This window comes from Ammospiza caudacuta, chromosome 8 (assembly GCF_027887145.1).
Source record: "Ammospiza caudacuta isolate bAmmCau1 chromosome 8, bAmmCau1.pri, whole genome shotgun sequence".
Taxonomy (NCBI): Eukaryota; Metazoa; Chordata; class Aves; order Passeriformes; family Passerellidae; genus Ammospiza; species Ammospiza caudacuta.
This window is the reverse complement of record NC_080600.1, coordinates 11,283,713-11,296,846: the sequence shown is the minus strand read 5'-3', so window position 1 is coordinate 11,296,846 and position 13,134 is coordinate 11,283,713. Positions and strand designations below refer to the sequence as shown.

Here is a 13,134-nt window from a genome sequence, read left to right as displayed (position 1 = left end):
TATGCTTGATCTTGAATGCTTTTGCAAATCAGGTATTCTGTGTCTGGCATAGTGGATAATGTATGTTCTTTTGATGCAGTGGTTCAATGCATAGAGAGAGACGCAAGTTTTTACGTTCTGCACTCAAGGAACTTGCCACTGTCCTGTCTGACCAGCCAGGCCTCTTGGGTCCCAAGGTAATGACAGCCCTTTTGGTTTGCATTTGTGCAAAAACCAGTGTGTTTCTCCACGGTAAATCCAATCTTTATTTTCTTTCGGGGGGAAAAACTCCTCACTTCACTTCGAAACCTGCTTAGATTTTAAGTTCTTGGGTTTTAGAGACTAGTTTCCTCTTGAGTGCACAAACTATTCAGCTGTTGTGTATATTGATAAGCTTGTGAACAATTGTGATAAGCAATTGTTCACAAACATTGTTTGAACAATTTTTGTTTTTCAGGCACTTTTTGTATTTATGGCATTATCCTTTGCTCGTGATGAAATTATTTGGCTTCTTCGTCATGCAGATAATATGCCAAAGAAGAGTGCAGATGATTTCATAGATAAGTATGTACATTTTTAATGCAGTTCCTTCAATAATAGAATTTCACAGACAAAATAGATTTGAAGGCAGTGGAATCTCAGAAAAGGTTGGCTATATGGAGCAGCTGGGAATGTTCAGAAATTTTTTTGGGGAATATTAAGTGTCCCATGCAAACAGAAAACTAGAAATACTGTCCTAGAAATTGGAGCACATCAGTGAAAATTCATACGTAAAATAGAAATATTTTATATAAGTTTTGGTTTTTTAACTTTAAAAGGCAAAAATAAAGTTTTTTTTCACGTCTTCATTGATTTTGCATTGATCAAATCAATGAAGGAGGCACGAAAACTTTCAGAAAAATTTATTTGTTGATTTGTAGATTGTCTCTTGTAGCAAAACTGTCTTTTAAATCAGCTAAGCTTTAGTTATGTAATACAGCTTTAGTGTCACCATAAGCAGATGGTAAAAATGAGAAATATGATTACAAGATTTTACAAGTGTGAATAGGCAGGAGATTTCTCAAGATTGTTGGACAAGGTTGAACTGAAAGACTGCAGGATTTTAAACAAGTAACAATCACAAGGCCATTTATAGAACTGGAGTGGGAAAATCTTGGATTCTCTTCACTGGATTTATGTGTTAATGAAAGATGGAGGTTCCAGAGCCTCTCTGAAACTACCTGTGCTAGTATTTCACCATCCTCATGGCTTGGAAAAAAAAAAAAAAAACCAACCAGAAAAGTAGTTATTAAACTTGTATTTTCCAGGTTTAACTACTTTTTGAGAAAAATGTTTTTGCAAATTGAGCTGTACAGAAGGGCTTCTTATTCAGAAAAAGAACTGAATACTTATACAAACCTTTGAGGATTACTATGGTGATATCCTGCTAACTTATGTCCTGTTGAGTAGATTTGAGCTTGCAGAGAAAATTACCTATGTAAGCTCCTTTTACAACAGTAACAAATACTTTCCTACAGAAATTAGCTATTAATAATTGTTTTAAAAGCAAGGTATAGGAGGAAAATCGGATGATAGAAATTTTTAAAAATATTTTGAGTGACATTTCTAAGCTTTTCCTTGTTTTTTTGTCCAGGCACATAGCTGAGCTGATATTCTACATGGAGGAGCTCAGGGCACACGTGCGGAAATACGGACCAGTGATGCAGAGATATTATGTACAGTATCTCTCTGGCTTTGATGCAGTGGTCTTAAATGAGCTGGTGCAGGTATGGCAGCATCATGGTTCTGCCTTCTCAAGTGCAAATTTTAACAAGGGCTTTTTGTCCAAAATTACATCATAAAGTGCATCCCAGTTTGTGGAGTTTGGTGAATGCTATGGAGTAAACCAGATGAACTTACTGCTTAATTCTGGGATTTAGACTTACATAAAAACATGTGGATTTTATATAAAATCACAGAATATCCAGAATTGGAAGAGACCCACAGGGCTCATCAAAGTCCAACTCCTGGCCCTGCTCAGGACACCCCAACAATCCCACCCTGTGCCTGAGAGCATTGTCCAAATGCTCCTGGAGGTCTGGCAGCCTTAGGGCTGTGACCCAAGCACTGGGGATCCAACCACTCTCTGGGGGAGGAACCTTTTCCTAACATTTTCCTTTCCTTTTCCTAATACCCAACATAACCCTCCCCTGACACAGCTTCAGACCATTACAAGTGGTATGAATTTATACACTGCAGTATTCATATATGAATATTATGAAGCACTGTTATGTTTAGAGACTGTAGAACAGGTACTGTCACTGAAGGAGTGTAGAAATCTTTTCTTATTTAGCCCAACCAAGAAATTATAAACTTTCTGAAGTGCTTTGGTTTTATTTCCTGGTGACCCCACTAGATGGAGCCCAAGCTGAAATGAGGGGAAAAATTTGCTTGAATTTTAGTTGACATTAATTCATAACAGCTGTCAAGCACCAGATTAGACAAGTGATTGAGAGGTAATTTGAATTTTTTTCAACCTTTAGGTTTCAATATCAGTTTTTTCTGGAATTATGAGAACCTCTGCATGGCATTACTTAACAGAAGTGTGGTCCTATTTAGTAAAACTACAAAGATTTATGTTACATTTTGTAAAATTTGAATGTTTAGTAAAATAAATTTCAAATTTTTTTAAATAAAAGTTTTGAGGGAAGGGTTTTTTGGACGTAAAGCAATGCTGATGTGGGCTCCATTATGCTCTGCAATAACCCAATTTTCATTGCAGACAGGACAGAAAATGTAGTGTAACTACATTTACTGACAGACGTTCCCATTTTGAGCTGATATTGGTTTGGAAGCAATCTTTTCTAAGTATTTGTAATCAGGCAATCAATTAAAAAGTGAAAGCTATTAAATACCACTATTTGAACTATTCCATTGATTAAGTTACCTCTTGTAGGTTTTTGAACATTTCAGAATATAGCTGATCAATGGGGCATAGATATTGACATTATTTCATAAACCAAGTTCAAAGTAATAATGATAATAACAGACACAACATTTCTTTTAGAATCTTTCAGTGTGCCCAGAAGATGAATCAATCATCATGTCCTCTTTTGTGAACACAATGACTTCACTAAGTGTGAAACAAGGTAAGTTTATATGATCTTTGGAAGATTGGCAGATTCCTCTGAAAAGTTTAATCACTTTTGTTTCATGTAATCAGTAGAAGGAGATAAAGTGATTTTGTTCCCTTGTTTCTCTTTCATTTTTGTATCTGCTTCTTGTGGTGTCTCCCTTTTTCAAAGGATGCTATTGGGTAGTAATCCAACCTTTTAATACAGAAAACATTACACATATTATCCTGTAGATATGTTAATTCCTTTTACTGCCACTGTACTGGATCAAAATTCCTGGGTAAAAACATGAGGTTCACTACCCAAATAACTCTTTAGTACTTTGGGGTTTTTAGAAGGTCTGATATAGTATATCTCAATTTGTTATTGTTTTCTAAGGGTTTTCTGTTCTATATTTTTCCCTGATGCAGTTGAAGATGGAGAGGTGTTTGACTTCAGAGGAATGAGATTAGATTGGTTCAGATTGCAGGTAAGAATTGGAAAATATACATGATGTTTCACTAACTTAAAACCAAAATGTTTCATAGATTACTGCTGTTCTAGGTTACTCTCACACTGCAAATGGGTGACAGGCTATCTAAAAACAACCTACTCTTAAAATCAAACAAATACTTCAAGAGATAATTTGCTATGTTTTGATATAACTTTGTCTGCTTTGGGTACTTTTTGCAAATCATCCCTTGGGGTGTTTATAACAGTTCAGAAATAGAATGTGTTGAGGCTGAGCTGTTTGGTGGGTGTGCAGGGTGTGATTCAATGTGCCTACACTGGTGAGGGAGAGATTACAAATTTGTGTTTTGCCAATACATTTGTTCAGCAGTTTGTCTGTGAATTAGTGCCATATCCAGTGGTTCTTTAGAGATTTCACTGAAAGGCAGTTTGCTGATTTTTAAGCTCTAGTGGAAAGAGAAGAATCCCTGCCTGGTCTTTAAATACCCAGGTGTCCTATGCATAGCACAAATATTATTTAACACTGATATTGAGCAATAGCAATAGAATTTGCACAAAAGCTGCTGCAGATTTAACACAGAAATTGTGTTTTCTTTCCAGGCCTACACCAGCGTTTCTAAAGCTTCACTTGGCCTTGCAGACCATAGAGAACTAGGAAAAATGATGAACACAATCATTTTCCACACAAAAATGGTAGATTCTTTGGTGGAGATGTTGGTGGAAACCTCAGACCTTTCTATCTTTTGGTATGCTACTAAAGTGACTGTACAAGTTTTTTATTATTTATTGTTTGGTTTGTCCTTGCAAGTGTGATTTTTAAATAGCACACTTTGTAGGAAGGTAGACCAGTGGAAGAATCAATTGGAATTTCTGGTTTCTAGCAGAATTAGTTTGAAAAAGATGTTTATGAACATTTGTCAGACTTATTCTGACAGTCATATAATTGATCAGGAATCGTTTGCAGATTTTTTCTTAATACTTCTTGTCAAAAAATGCAAGTTTTACAGTCCCTATGTGGCAAACATCAGAATAAGAAATTATTCTGGTAATAATAATGATGTAAAATAGATGTGCCAATAAAATGCATAGCAAGTGAATGTAGAAAACAAACAAAACTTCCCTATACTTTCATCATTTTTTGGTATAAAAAATGTGTTTATGATTACATTTAGTTTGTGTGAAGTAACCCTTATTTGCAGTAAAAAATATACATATTGCATTTAATTGTCTGGTTAATAACTGATTAATTCTGTTCAGTTTTTATAGTCGTGCTTTTGAGAAGATGTTTCAGCAGTGTTTGGAGCTTCCCTCTCAATCCAGATACTCAATTGCATTCCCACTGCTTTGCACTCACTTTATGAGCTGTACCCATGAACTGTGCCCTGAAGAGGTAATTTTTCAATTTTGGTTATTTTCATCTCTTATTGAACAAAGAGTGAACTAGAGCTGAACACTGCAAGAAGGTGTTTGTTATGGCAATTTAATATTTGAGGGAGGAGGGTGCTAAAAATATTAAAAAGGAGGTAAAACAAGTAGATACCTTGTTAGATGCATAAATCCTGCATAAATCTCTAAATCCTTTTCTCAAGTGAGAAAGAATTTTGATCTCTGCTTTAAAGAGGGATTAGCTAGGGTACAAAAATTAGATGACTTTTCAGGCTTAGATGCTAATAAATCCTCTCTGCCTGTTTAAACTTAGAAGCAACAGTTTTCCTCTTAAATGATATATACAATCATGGCTGGGAGAAGGAAATAGGAAGCTGGGAGTTCTATATGACTTGTTACAGTTTTCTTCAGTAAGAAAAAAAAAGTGATACACAGTATAATGCAAGCATTTGCTTTGATCAGAACTGGGTAATGGCAGCCTTGTTGGTTAGAGTTAGAATTTAAAAAATACTGTGGTGCTTGAAGAAATGGACTCTTTGTTAAAGGAAGCAGTTAGAATCTGAGGAAATTCTTTCTATTTTTGTTGTAAGGGCATAAATCCTTTAGTACATTTCCTGTATGTCCATTCACTTTGAAATTAGTCTGGGAGTTAACTTGGCCATTGTTATCTAGTACTTATGAAAATGTTGTTTTCATTGCTAACAGTGCTCATCTGAAACAATTAGTTGAGTAAGATTTAATGTAATATACACAATATGGGGTTTTCTTCTTTAAAAATAAAATTATTTTCTGCTAAGCTTCATTACAGTATACATCTATATAGATATTTTCCTTGTATGCTTTCCTTTAAATAGCAGACAATGCTATTTATACTAGACAAGCATTAAAAAGTTTCCAAGAAAGCTGAACCCTTCAGGACAAGAGACATCTTTGAGAACAGTTATATTAACAGTAGGAAATCAGTAGCCAAAGTCCACTGGACACTAGTTACTGTGCATTCAGCTGCTGCAAGCACATTTTGTCACAGCCAGCAGAACTTGAAATTCAATATCTGAATTGTATTCCTCAGTAACTATTATAATTTTGGAAAAATAATCTTTGCTGTGCTGCATGCAGTCTGTCATAGTGTGGCTGATAGAAAATAAACATCAGTGGTGAAAGGAGGATTTCAGCAAGACAGAGGCTGTGCTTGTGCAGATCCAGTGAGAAAGGAATAGAATCCAGAAATTAATGCAGCAGGGCTTTATTACTGACTTTTTCAGTGATCTGAAGGACACTGCTGTCTCTATAGCTTGAGTTGCATGCTCTTTTCCCCCTAGACTTGGGATTGGCACATACTAATGAAGGGGACATTCAGAGAGACCTTGGAATATTTGACACAGTAAAGCAGACTTGGTCCAAAATTAAATGTGAAAACCTATTCTTCAAACTTTTTTTGGCCTTTTTTTACAAAGAATATTTTTAATGGTGACTTTGGAAATTTCATGGTTCAGATTGCTTCCAAAAAGAAAAAACAGCCAGGAGTCAAGACTATTGAGGACTAAATAGTTTATTATTTCCCATATCCTAGTTCTATGATTAGTGAACTGTTCTCTGCAGTTCTGTAGGACTGATGGGAAACTGAAAATCCTGCTTTCTTTTCTCCCTTTTGAACAGCGACATCACATTGGGGATCGAAGCCTTTCCTTGTGTAACATGTTCTTGGATGAAATGGCCAAGCAGGCTCGAAATCTCATCACAGACATTTGCACAGAACAATGTACACTGAGTGACCAGGTGAGGATGGTTGTGTATGTTTTCATTTTTTATTTTATTTTAATTTGAGATTTTCTCCATTCAGCTTTCTGGATATTTTCTGTTCGCTTTTTTTTCTGTGTGTTCGGGTAAACTTTCTGTTTATTAAATTGAAGGTGATTTGAGCAGGAATTTTTAATACTAGAATTGTGTCAAAGGAAGAATGTGTTACTTGTGTGATGAAATGTGCTAAAAAAACTGGATTTTAATTTGGAGGGGCTGTTTCTTTTTGTTTACTAGTTGTTGCCAAAACATTGTGCCAAAACCATCAGTCAAGCAGTGAACAAGAAGTCAAAAAAACAGACTGGAAAGAAAGGAGAACCTGAAAGGGAGAAACCAGGAGTAGAAAGCATGAGGAAAAACAGATTGGTTGTGACAAAGTAAGCTGTTTCTTCTGTTCCTTTCACCTTGAATCCCAAATCAAAATGTGTTTCACGCATTTCAATATGTTTTACATATTGAATGCTTCTTGCTTAATTTGTTTGAATAAATTTAATTGGCTGTAAGTTTGACAGCTTTGCAGTTTGTGAGCTTATGATGCTTCTGTGGCTTGTAGAGAGACTGAATTCTGTTACATAAGTAATAGAATTTTTTGTCTCTTGAATTTATCCCCTTGGCTGTTTCCTTTCCTGAGCAGAAAGAACCCCTGTGCTGTAACAAGGCTTCTTAAATAGTCATATTAACTGTGGGCATGTGAGGCCAAGGAGTGGGTGGCATCTTTGATTCTACCATGCTTTAGCTCTCTTAATTACAGCCTGGACAGGAAGTTCTTGCTGTCTTCTAAATCACTTAGACATCTATTCTTTTTTGGGGGAGGTAAAAAGAAATCTATATATAGATTAAAAAAATATATCTCACATCACTGTATTTAATACAGATCAGTATGCAGTTGTAGGATGTTTTCTTGGCTAAAATATTGGTTTTTAAATATGCTAGGAAAGTGTCTTGAAGCAGAACATGATAACAAAGAGTTAGACCTGTTCTTGCTTTTGAAGCATTATTCATTCGTGTGCCTTCCATGATAGTATACACTTCTGTTACATTAAATATTTTTATTAATTTCTTGTCTATTTTTAAAGCCTGGACAAACTGCATACTGCACTTTCTGAGCTCTGCTTCTCAATCAATTATGTACCAAACATGGTGGTTTGGGAGCACACGTTTACCCCAAGAGAATATTTGACATCTCACCTGGAAATCCGCTTTACCAAGTAAGAAACATTGTAGAGTTAGAGGCATTGATAGACAAGACAAACCTTTGCTAGTTTATGTTGGAAATATTGTGTACTTGCTACATTAAACTAGGTTTTAAGGGTGGATTGTGAAACCTATGAGTAGAATCCTAGCAAAATGATTATAAGTCACATGTGCAGACATACACAATAGTCAATTCCTGTTTTAAATTAAATGTGTTGAAGTCCATATAATCTGTTTAATAGCCAGATCTGCCTTTCCAATCCTGTGTATTTTGTAGGAGCTGGTGATGACTGTTTGTAGGCATGTATTAAGATATGTATTCCCACCATTCTTTTGCACAGTGCTGGAGTGATTTTGAGTATTTGAGTCCACTGCCTTGCTAAAAGGAAGTCTAAAAATCAGAAGTCAAGATCTGACAAAGCCAACTGAGAATATGTGCAGTTACTTTTCTTTTTTTAATAATAAAGTGTTGGTGTTTGATATTCCTGTCTGTTCTAACTTTGATCTTCCCATAATTTTTTACAGAAATAGGCAAATGGCAACTTTTGTAGAGGACTTCATATTTAACCAGCCAGTTATCCTACTATTTTATACCAAAGATCACTGGTTATATATTTCAAGCAGGGTATAAGGCTTAATCAGTTTAATCATTAAGACATAATATTAGGTCACTGGAGCATTCCATCAGTAAGATAAGGTGGCATAAAAATGAAGATAACTTCATGGTATTTTAAGAAGTCAACTCTTCAGGTTTATGAATTTAGACCAGTGTTGGTCACTTGTGCTTATTTTGATTTGGGGAGGTCGCCTTTTGGATTGGGGCTGAAGCAACCAGGCACATTACTTTCAGACTGCTTTCCTTTTTTTTGCTTCATGAAAGAAACTTGTAAGCAGAGCAGAATAGACAGTTTATAATTATTTTTCAGACCTTCAAGTGGCATTTATTTCAGAGGCTTGCCATGTTCCTTAAATGACAGTGTCAGTGTCTCACTGTTGGGATTTCTTTACTGTTTTAACCTCCTCTGTGTCATGTGTGCTTGGACTGGAGCTTATTATTATGCCACTTAATCTTGTTATTGTATCAATTTTGAATTTTTTTTTTTAAATAAGAGACTACTTCAGAAGCAAACTGTTGAAAATACTTAACAACAACAAAAAAGTTACTCTAAATAATGTGTTCTTCTCCAGAGTAACTCATCCTGTTTACCTGTGATGATACTATCTACCAATTTCTTTTTTTTTTTTTTTTAATTGCTGTTCTGTCTTTGAAAAGTACGTATTACTTAAAAGCTTGGCTCTTAGAAGTCTAAGACCATTACAAATTGAAAATAAACACTACAACAGGTATTTGTTTACTAAGACTGCTTTTAAGGGTCCCCTGGCACAGTTTGCTTGAGGACCTGGTTCCAGTGACATACTGGGTAAGGTCCATGTCCATGTATGTTAAAATGCAATATACAGTTCTACTCTAGCTTGAAAGCTATCCTATGAATGTCTGTTATTAGAAACCTGGTTTTATTTATAGTGAGAATTTGAGCAAATTAAAGTATGTCCTGCAGTTTCTTGGTTCCTCGATTAAAGACAGAAATCAGACTGTGTTAGCTGAAGGGGGATGTATTTTTCATAATAGGATTTCTGTTTATTTACTTCATGTATATATTGGATATATTTTTCAATTCATACTATACTATAGCTATGTTGTTTTTTAAAAGATATTTCAAACTATAACAGCAGCTTTGGTCAAATAATTTTTATGTTAATATGCTTTGAACACTTCAATACATGATTGCTCTTGCATCTCCAAGAAGTTCTAAAAGACTTCAAAAAAATTAATTTATTTGTTGAAGTAGTTGTTACATAAGCCTTGTACAGTGTGGGTTGCTTATAAGGGGGAAAAAACTTAATTTAAAAAGGGCTTGGTGAGTATTAGTCTCATTAAATTTTTACTGGAACCACAGATATAGTTGTCTTTGGAATCCAAAACTGTTTTTAAAAGTTTGGATGTAGCATGTGCATTGATGAGAGTTTTATACTTGAGGATTTGCGAAGTATTCAAGTAAAGTGAATATTTTCCGTGCTTTAAAGTGTTTCAGACCAGGTTGGATGGAGCTCTTGAGCAACCTGATCTAGTGGAAGGTGACCCAGGAGGGGTCAAACTGGCTGGTCTTTAAGGTCCCTTCCAACCCAGGCCATTCTATGAAAATCTGTGGACATAAAATCGTCTTTATAATTGCATCTTTGTTGAATTTTACTAAGAAATTAATTTTTTTTCTTCTTATCCCTTTGTTTCCAAAAGGTCAATTGTTGGAATGACAATGTATAATCAAGCAACACAAGAGATTGCAAAGCCTTCAGAGCTGTTGACCAGTGTCAGAGCCTATATGACAGTCCTGCAGTCAATAGAAAATTATGTACAAATTGACATTACACGAGTGTTTAACAACGTTCTGCTTCAGCAAACCCAGCATTTAGATAGCCATGGTGAGCCAACCATTACCAGTCTCTACACAAATTGGTAAGTATTGCATCAATGCTTGTTATACATTTTTTAGAGATTTTTATTGTTGCTGTTGTTTAATGAAGAATCTAGACTTGGAGAAGTGGAGTTACATTAATTTTTCTTAAGTTTCCAACATCATATGTTTGTTTGTCTCTGTACCTGTTAAAAGCAGCTTGAAATTTGCCTGTTGGCAAACTCCTTATACTTATTATAGGGATGAGATATAGAGTGGAGTTATTTTAAATTTTCTTAAGTTTCCAACATCATAGGTTTACCTTTGTCTCTACCTGTTAAAAGCAGCTTGAAATTTGCCTGTTGGCAAACTTATACTTTTTATAGGGACGAGACATAGAGTAAAATCAGTTGAACTATGAAAATAAAGCTTTGGTGTATGGGCTTTGCTGTCCCTTGTCACACAGCTGTGTGACATTTCATCTGCATAGAGTATCCATGAAGATGTGCCTTTTCATCTAAAACATTTCTCTTTTCTGATAAGGTATTTGGAGACTTTGCTACGGCAGGTTAGCAATGGTCACATAGCCTATTTCCCAGCTATGAAAGCATTTGTGAATTTGCCTACAGAAAATGAATTGACATTCAATGCTGAGGAATACTCTGATATATCAGGTAAACTTTGATGTTTATACTATATTTGTGAAGGACAGTTATTGTATTGCTTGAGTAATTGGAATAACAGCAACTGTCAGAGCAACTGTTGCTGAAATAACAACTAACTCTTAGAGTTAACAGTTGTTATCCTTCAGTAGTATTTTAAGTACTTTTTATTCATGCTGCCTCTTGTCTCACTTTTCCTGTTTTTGCTCAAAGTAGCATTGCATTTAAGCTAAAGAGATGTGTGTCAGTTTACTACCATACAAATTCTTGTCTTTAAAATTATGCTTTCGAGTAAAATATTGGGCTGCAAATAAGTGAAGATGGAATATTGGAAATAGAAGAATTTCTTTTATTTCTCAGAAATGAGAGCCCTTTCTGAACTTCTGGGACCATATGGCATGAAGTTCTTGAGTGAAAGTCTGATGTGGCACATCTCTTCACAGGTTGCTGAGCTTAAGGTAACCTTGGAAGCTGGTGGGTGGGAACATTAATTGAAGTCTTCTTTAAACAGAAGGAACTTCAATGTTCAGAAGAACACAAGAGATCTGCATTTTCTTAGCTGTTGATTGTCCTCTACATAATCACTTTTCCCTTTCTGAAATAGGGTGCTTAGCATTGAGACTGCAAAAATATTTTTATAAGAATAAGCGCTCTATTTTTTGCTTGAAGAGAGTTTAAAAATACAGCTTGGCACAGCCTAAGTTCCTCAGCTAACAGGAAATTTGGATCTGACATTTTAGAGATGTGATTATGCAATCTCAAATTTAAATTTTAATCTGTTAAATATTTGGAGAATATTTCAGGAAAGTTATTACATGTACTCTAATCTTACAAGTTGCATATATGAGAGCTGTTAAAAATTAGAAACAGACATATTTTCTTTTCTTTTGGCCAAACTGAAATGAAAACTACTGCACTTGAGTTTAACTGTTTCAGGCTAAGGTGTTGGGACTTGGAACTATGTCTTTGCATTCTCATATTATAGAAAGAAGAAAATTTCAAGTAAATAGCATCAAGGTTTCACAGTCAACTTCCACTCTTGATCCCATTTTTCAGTTTTACCAACATTAAATTTCAGCATAATCAGTGAAAACAGCAATCCAAAAGAATTGATGACTTTTTGAATTTATATTTTTTTATAATATGTATACTTTTCTTCTAAAAAGCTGAGTGGCATAAGGACCTATTGTCTGATTTTCACAGAGTTAAATTCCTTTACTTTAAGATGTGGTACACATTGCTCAATACAAAAATCATATTCTTAGGGGTATCTAAATCCTCTGCTTTTTGATTCAGAGCTTGCTTTTGTGTATAGTAGTGACTGATCATGATATTGATGTTGGAGTCCCATTAAGAACACAGTGGATACATCTGTATTCCCTGGGGTTAGTTGTTTTTCTGCCAAGTTGAAATGTACTAAATCAGGCATTTATGCAGCTGACATGCTGAAATCTAAAGCTGACATGGATCTTTGCTTCTTTATAGAAACTTGTGGTGGAGAATGTTGAAGTTTTAACACAAATGAGGACCAGCTTTGACAAGCCAGACCAGATGGCAGCACTCTTTAAAAGATTATCATGTGAGTATCTAACAAGATCCTACTAAAGATACACAGATATTTTCTATATTTGTCTTTGTAAAGAAAATGGGAAAAATTAATTTCTCTGTATTGAATATCCATAAGCAGCAAAATGTACATGACCTCATATAAACTGAGGGATCATTTTGAACTTTTCCAGTCTTCTCATGTACAAAGTGAGATTTCAGTGTTATTTAGTGCACAGGCACAATATTAGTGATGAATTTTGAGCATCATTTCAGGGATGATAATACCTAGCTGTAGCGGCATTAATGTGGAAGCCTGATACATAGCTTAATGTGAAACAAAAAATAATTACAGTAAAGAAGCATTTTTGTCCTCAAGAAAGCACAGAACAGTGCTAGAATCCAGGACTGCCAGCTGTGTATACTAGGTTTCATTCCAGGAAGTGGTAATTGTGATAGTCTTCTACTGAAAATCCCGTTGTGGATTCAGCTATAAAAACCTGCTTTAGCACTGCTTATTTTGGCTCTTTTAAGGAAAGGCTTTGTTTCAGTACC

General features: G+C 35.1%; 1 protein-coding gene across 4 annotated transcripts in view; it reads left to right on the top strand.

The window, feature by feature from the left end:
* The window catches only part of NCKAP1 (NCK associated protein 1), a 53,583-nt gene that overhangs the window by 27,825 nt on the left and 12,624 nt on the right, over positions 1–13,134 (top strand). For all 4 annotated transcript variants that reach the window (XM_058809834.1, XM_058809832.1, XM_058809831.1 and 1 more), the window contains 14 exons: positions 80–176; positions 437–543; positions 1,613–1,745; positions 3,026–3,107; positions 3,503–3,561; positions 4,143–4,288; positions 4,800–4,932; positions 6,585–6,704; positions 6,963–7,102; positions 7,802–7,933; positions 10,216–10,434; positions 10,916–11,046; positions 11,395–11,492; positions 12,520–12,613. In XM_058809834.1, coding sequence (XP_058665817.1) covers positions 80–176; positions 437–543; positions 1,613–1,745; positions 3,026–3,107; positions 3,503–3,561; positions 4,143–4,288; positions 4,800–4,932; positions 6,585–6,704; positions 6,963–7,102; positions 7,802–7,933; positions 10,216–10,434; positions 10,916–11,046; positions 11,395–11,492; positions 12,520–12,613 — 1,691 coding nt within the window. The remainder of the gene's footprint in view (positions 1–79; positions 177–436; positions 544–1,612; positions 1,746–3,025; positions 3,108–3,502; positions 3,562–4,142; positions 4,289–4,799; positions 4,933–6,584; positions 6,705–6,962; positions 7,103–7,801; positions 7,934–10,215; positions 10,435–10,915; positions 11,047–11,394; positions 11,493–12,519; positions 12,614–13,134) is intronic.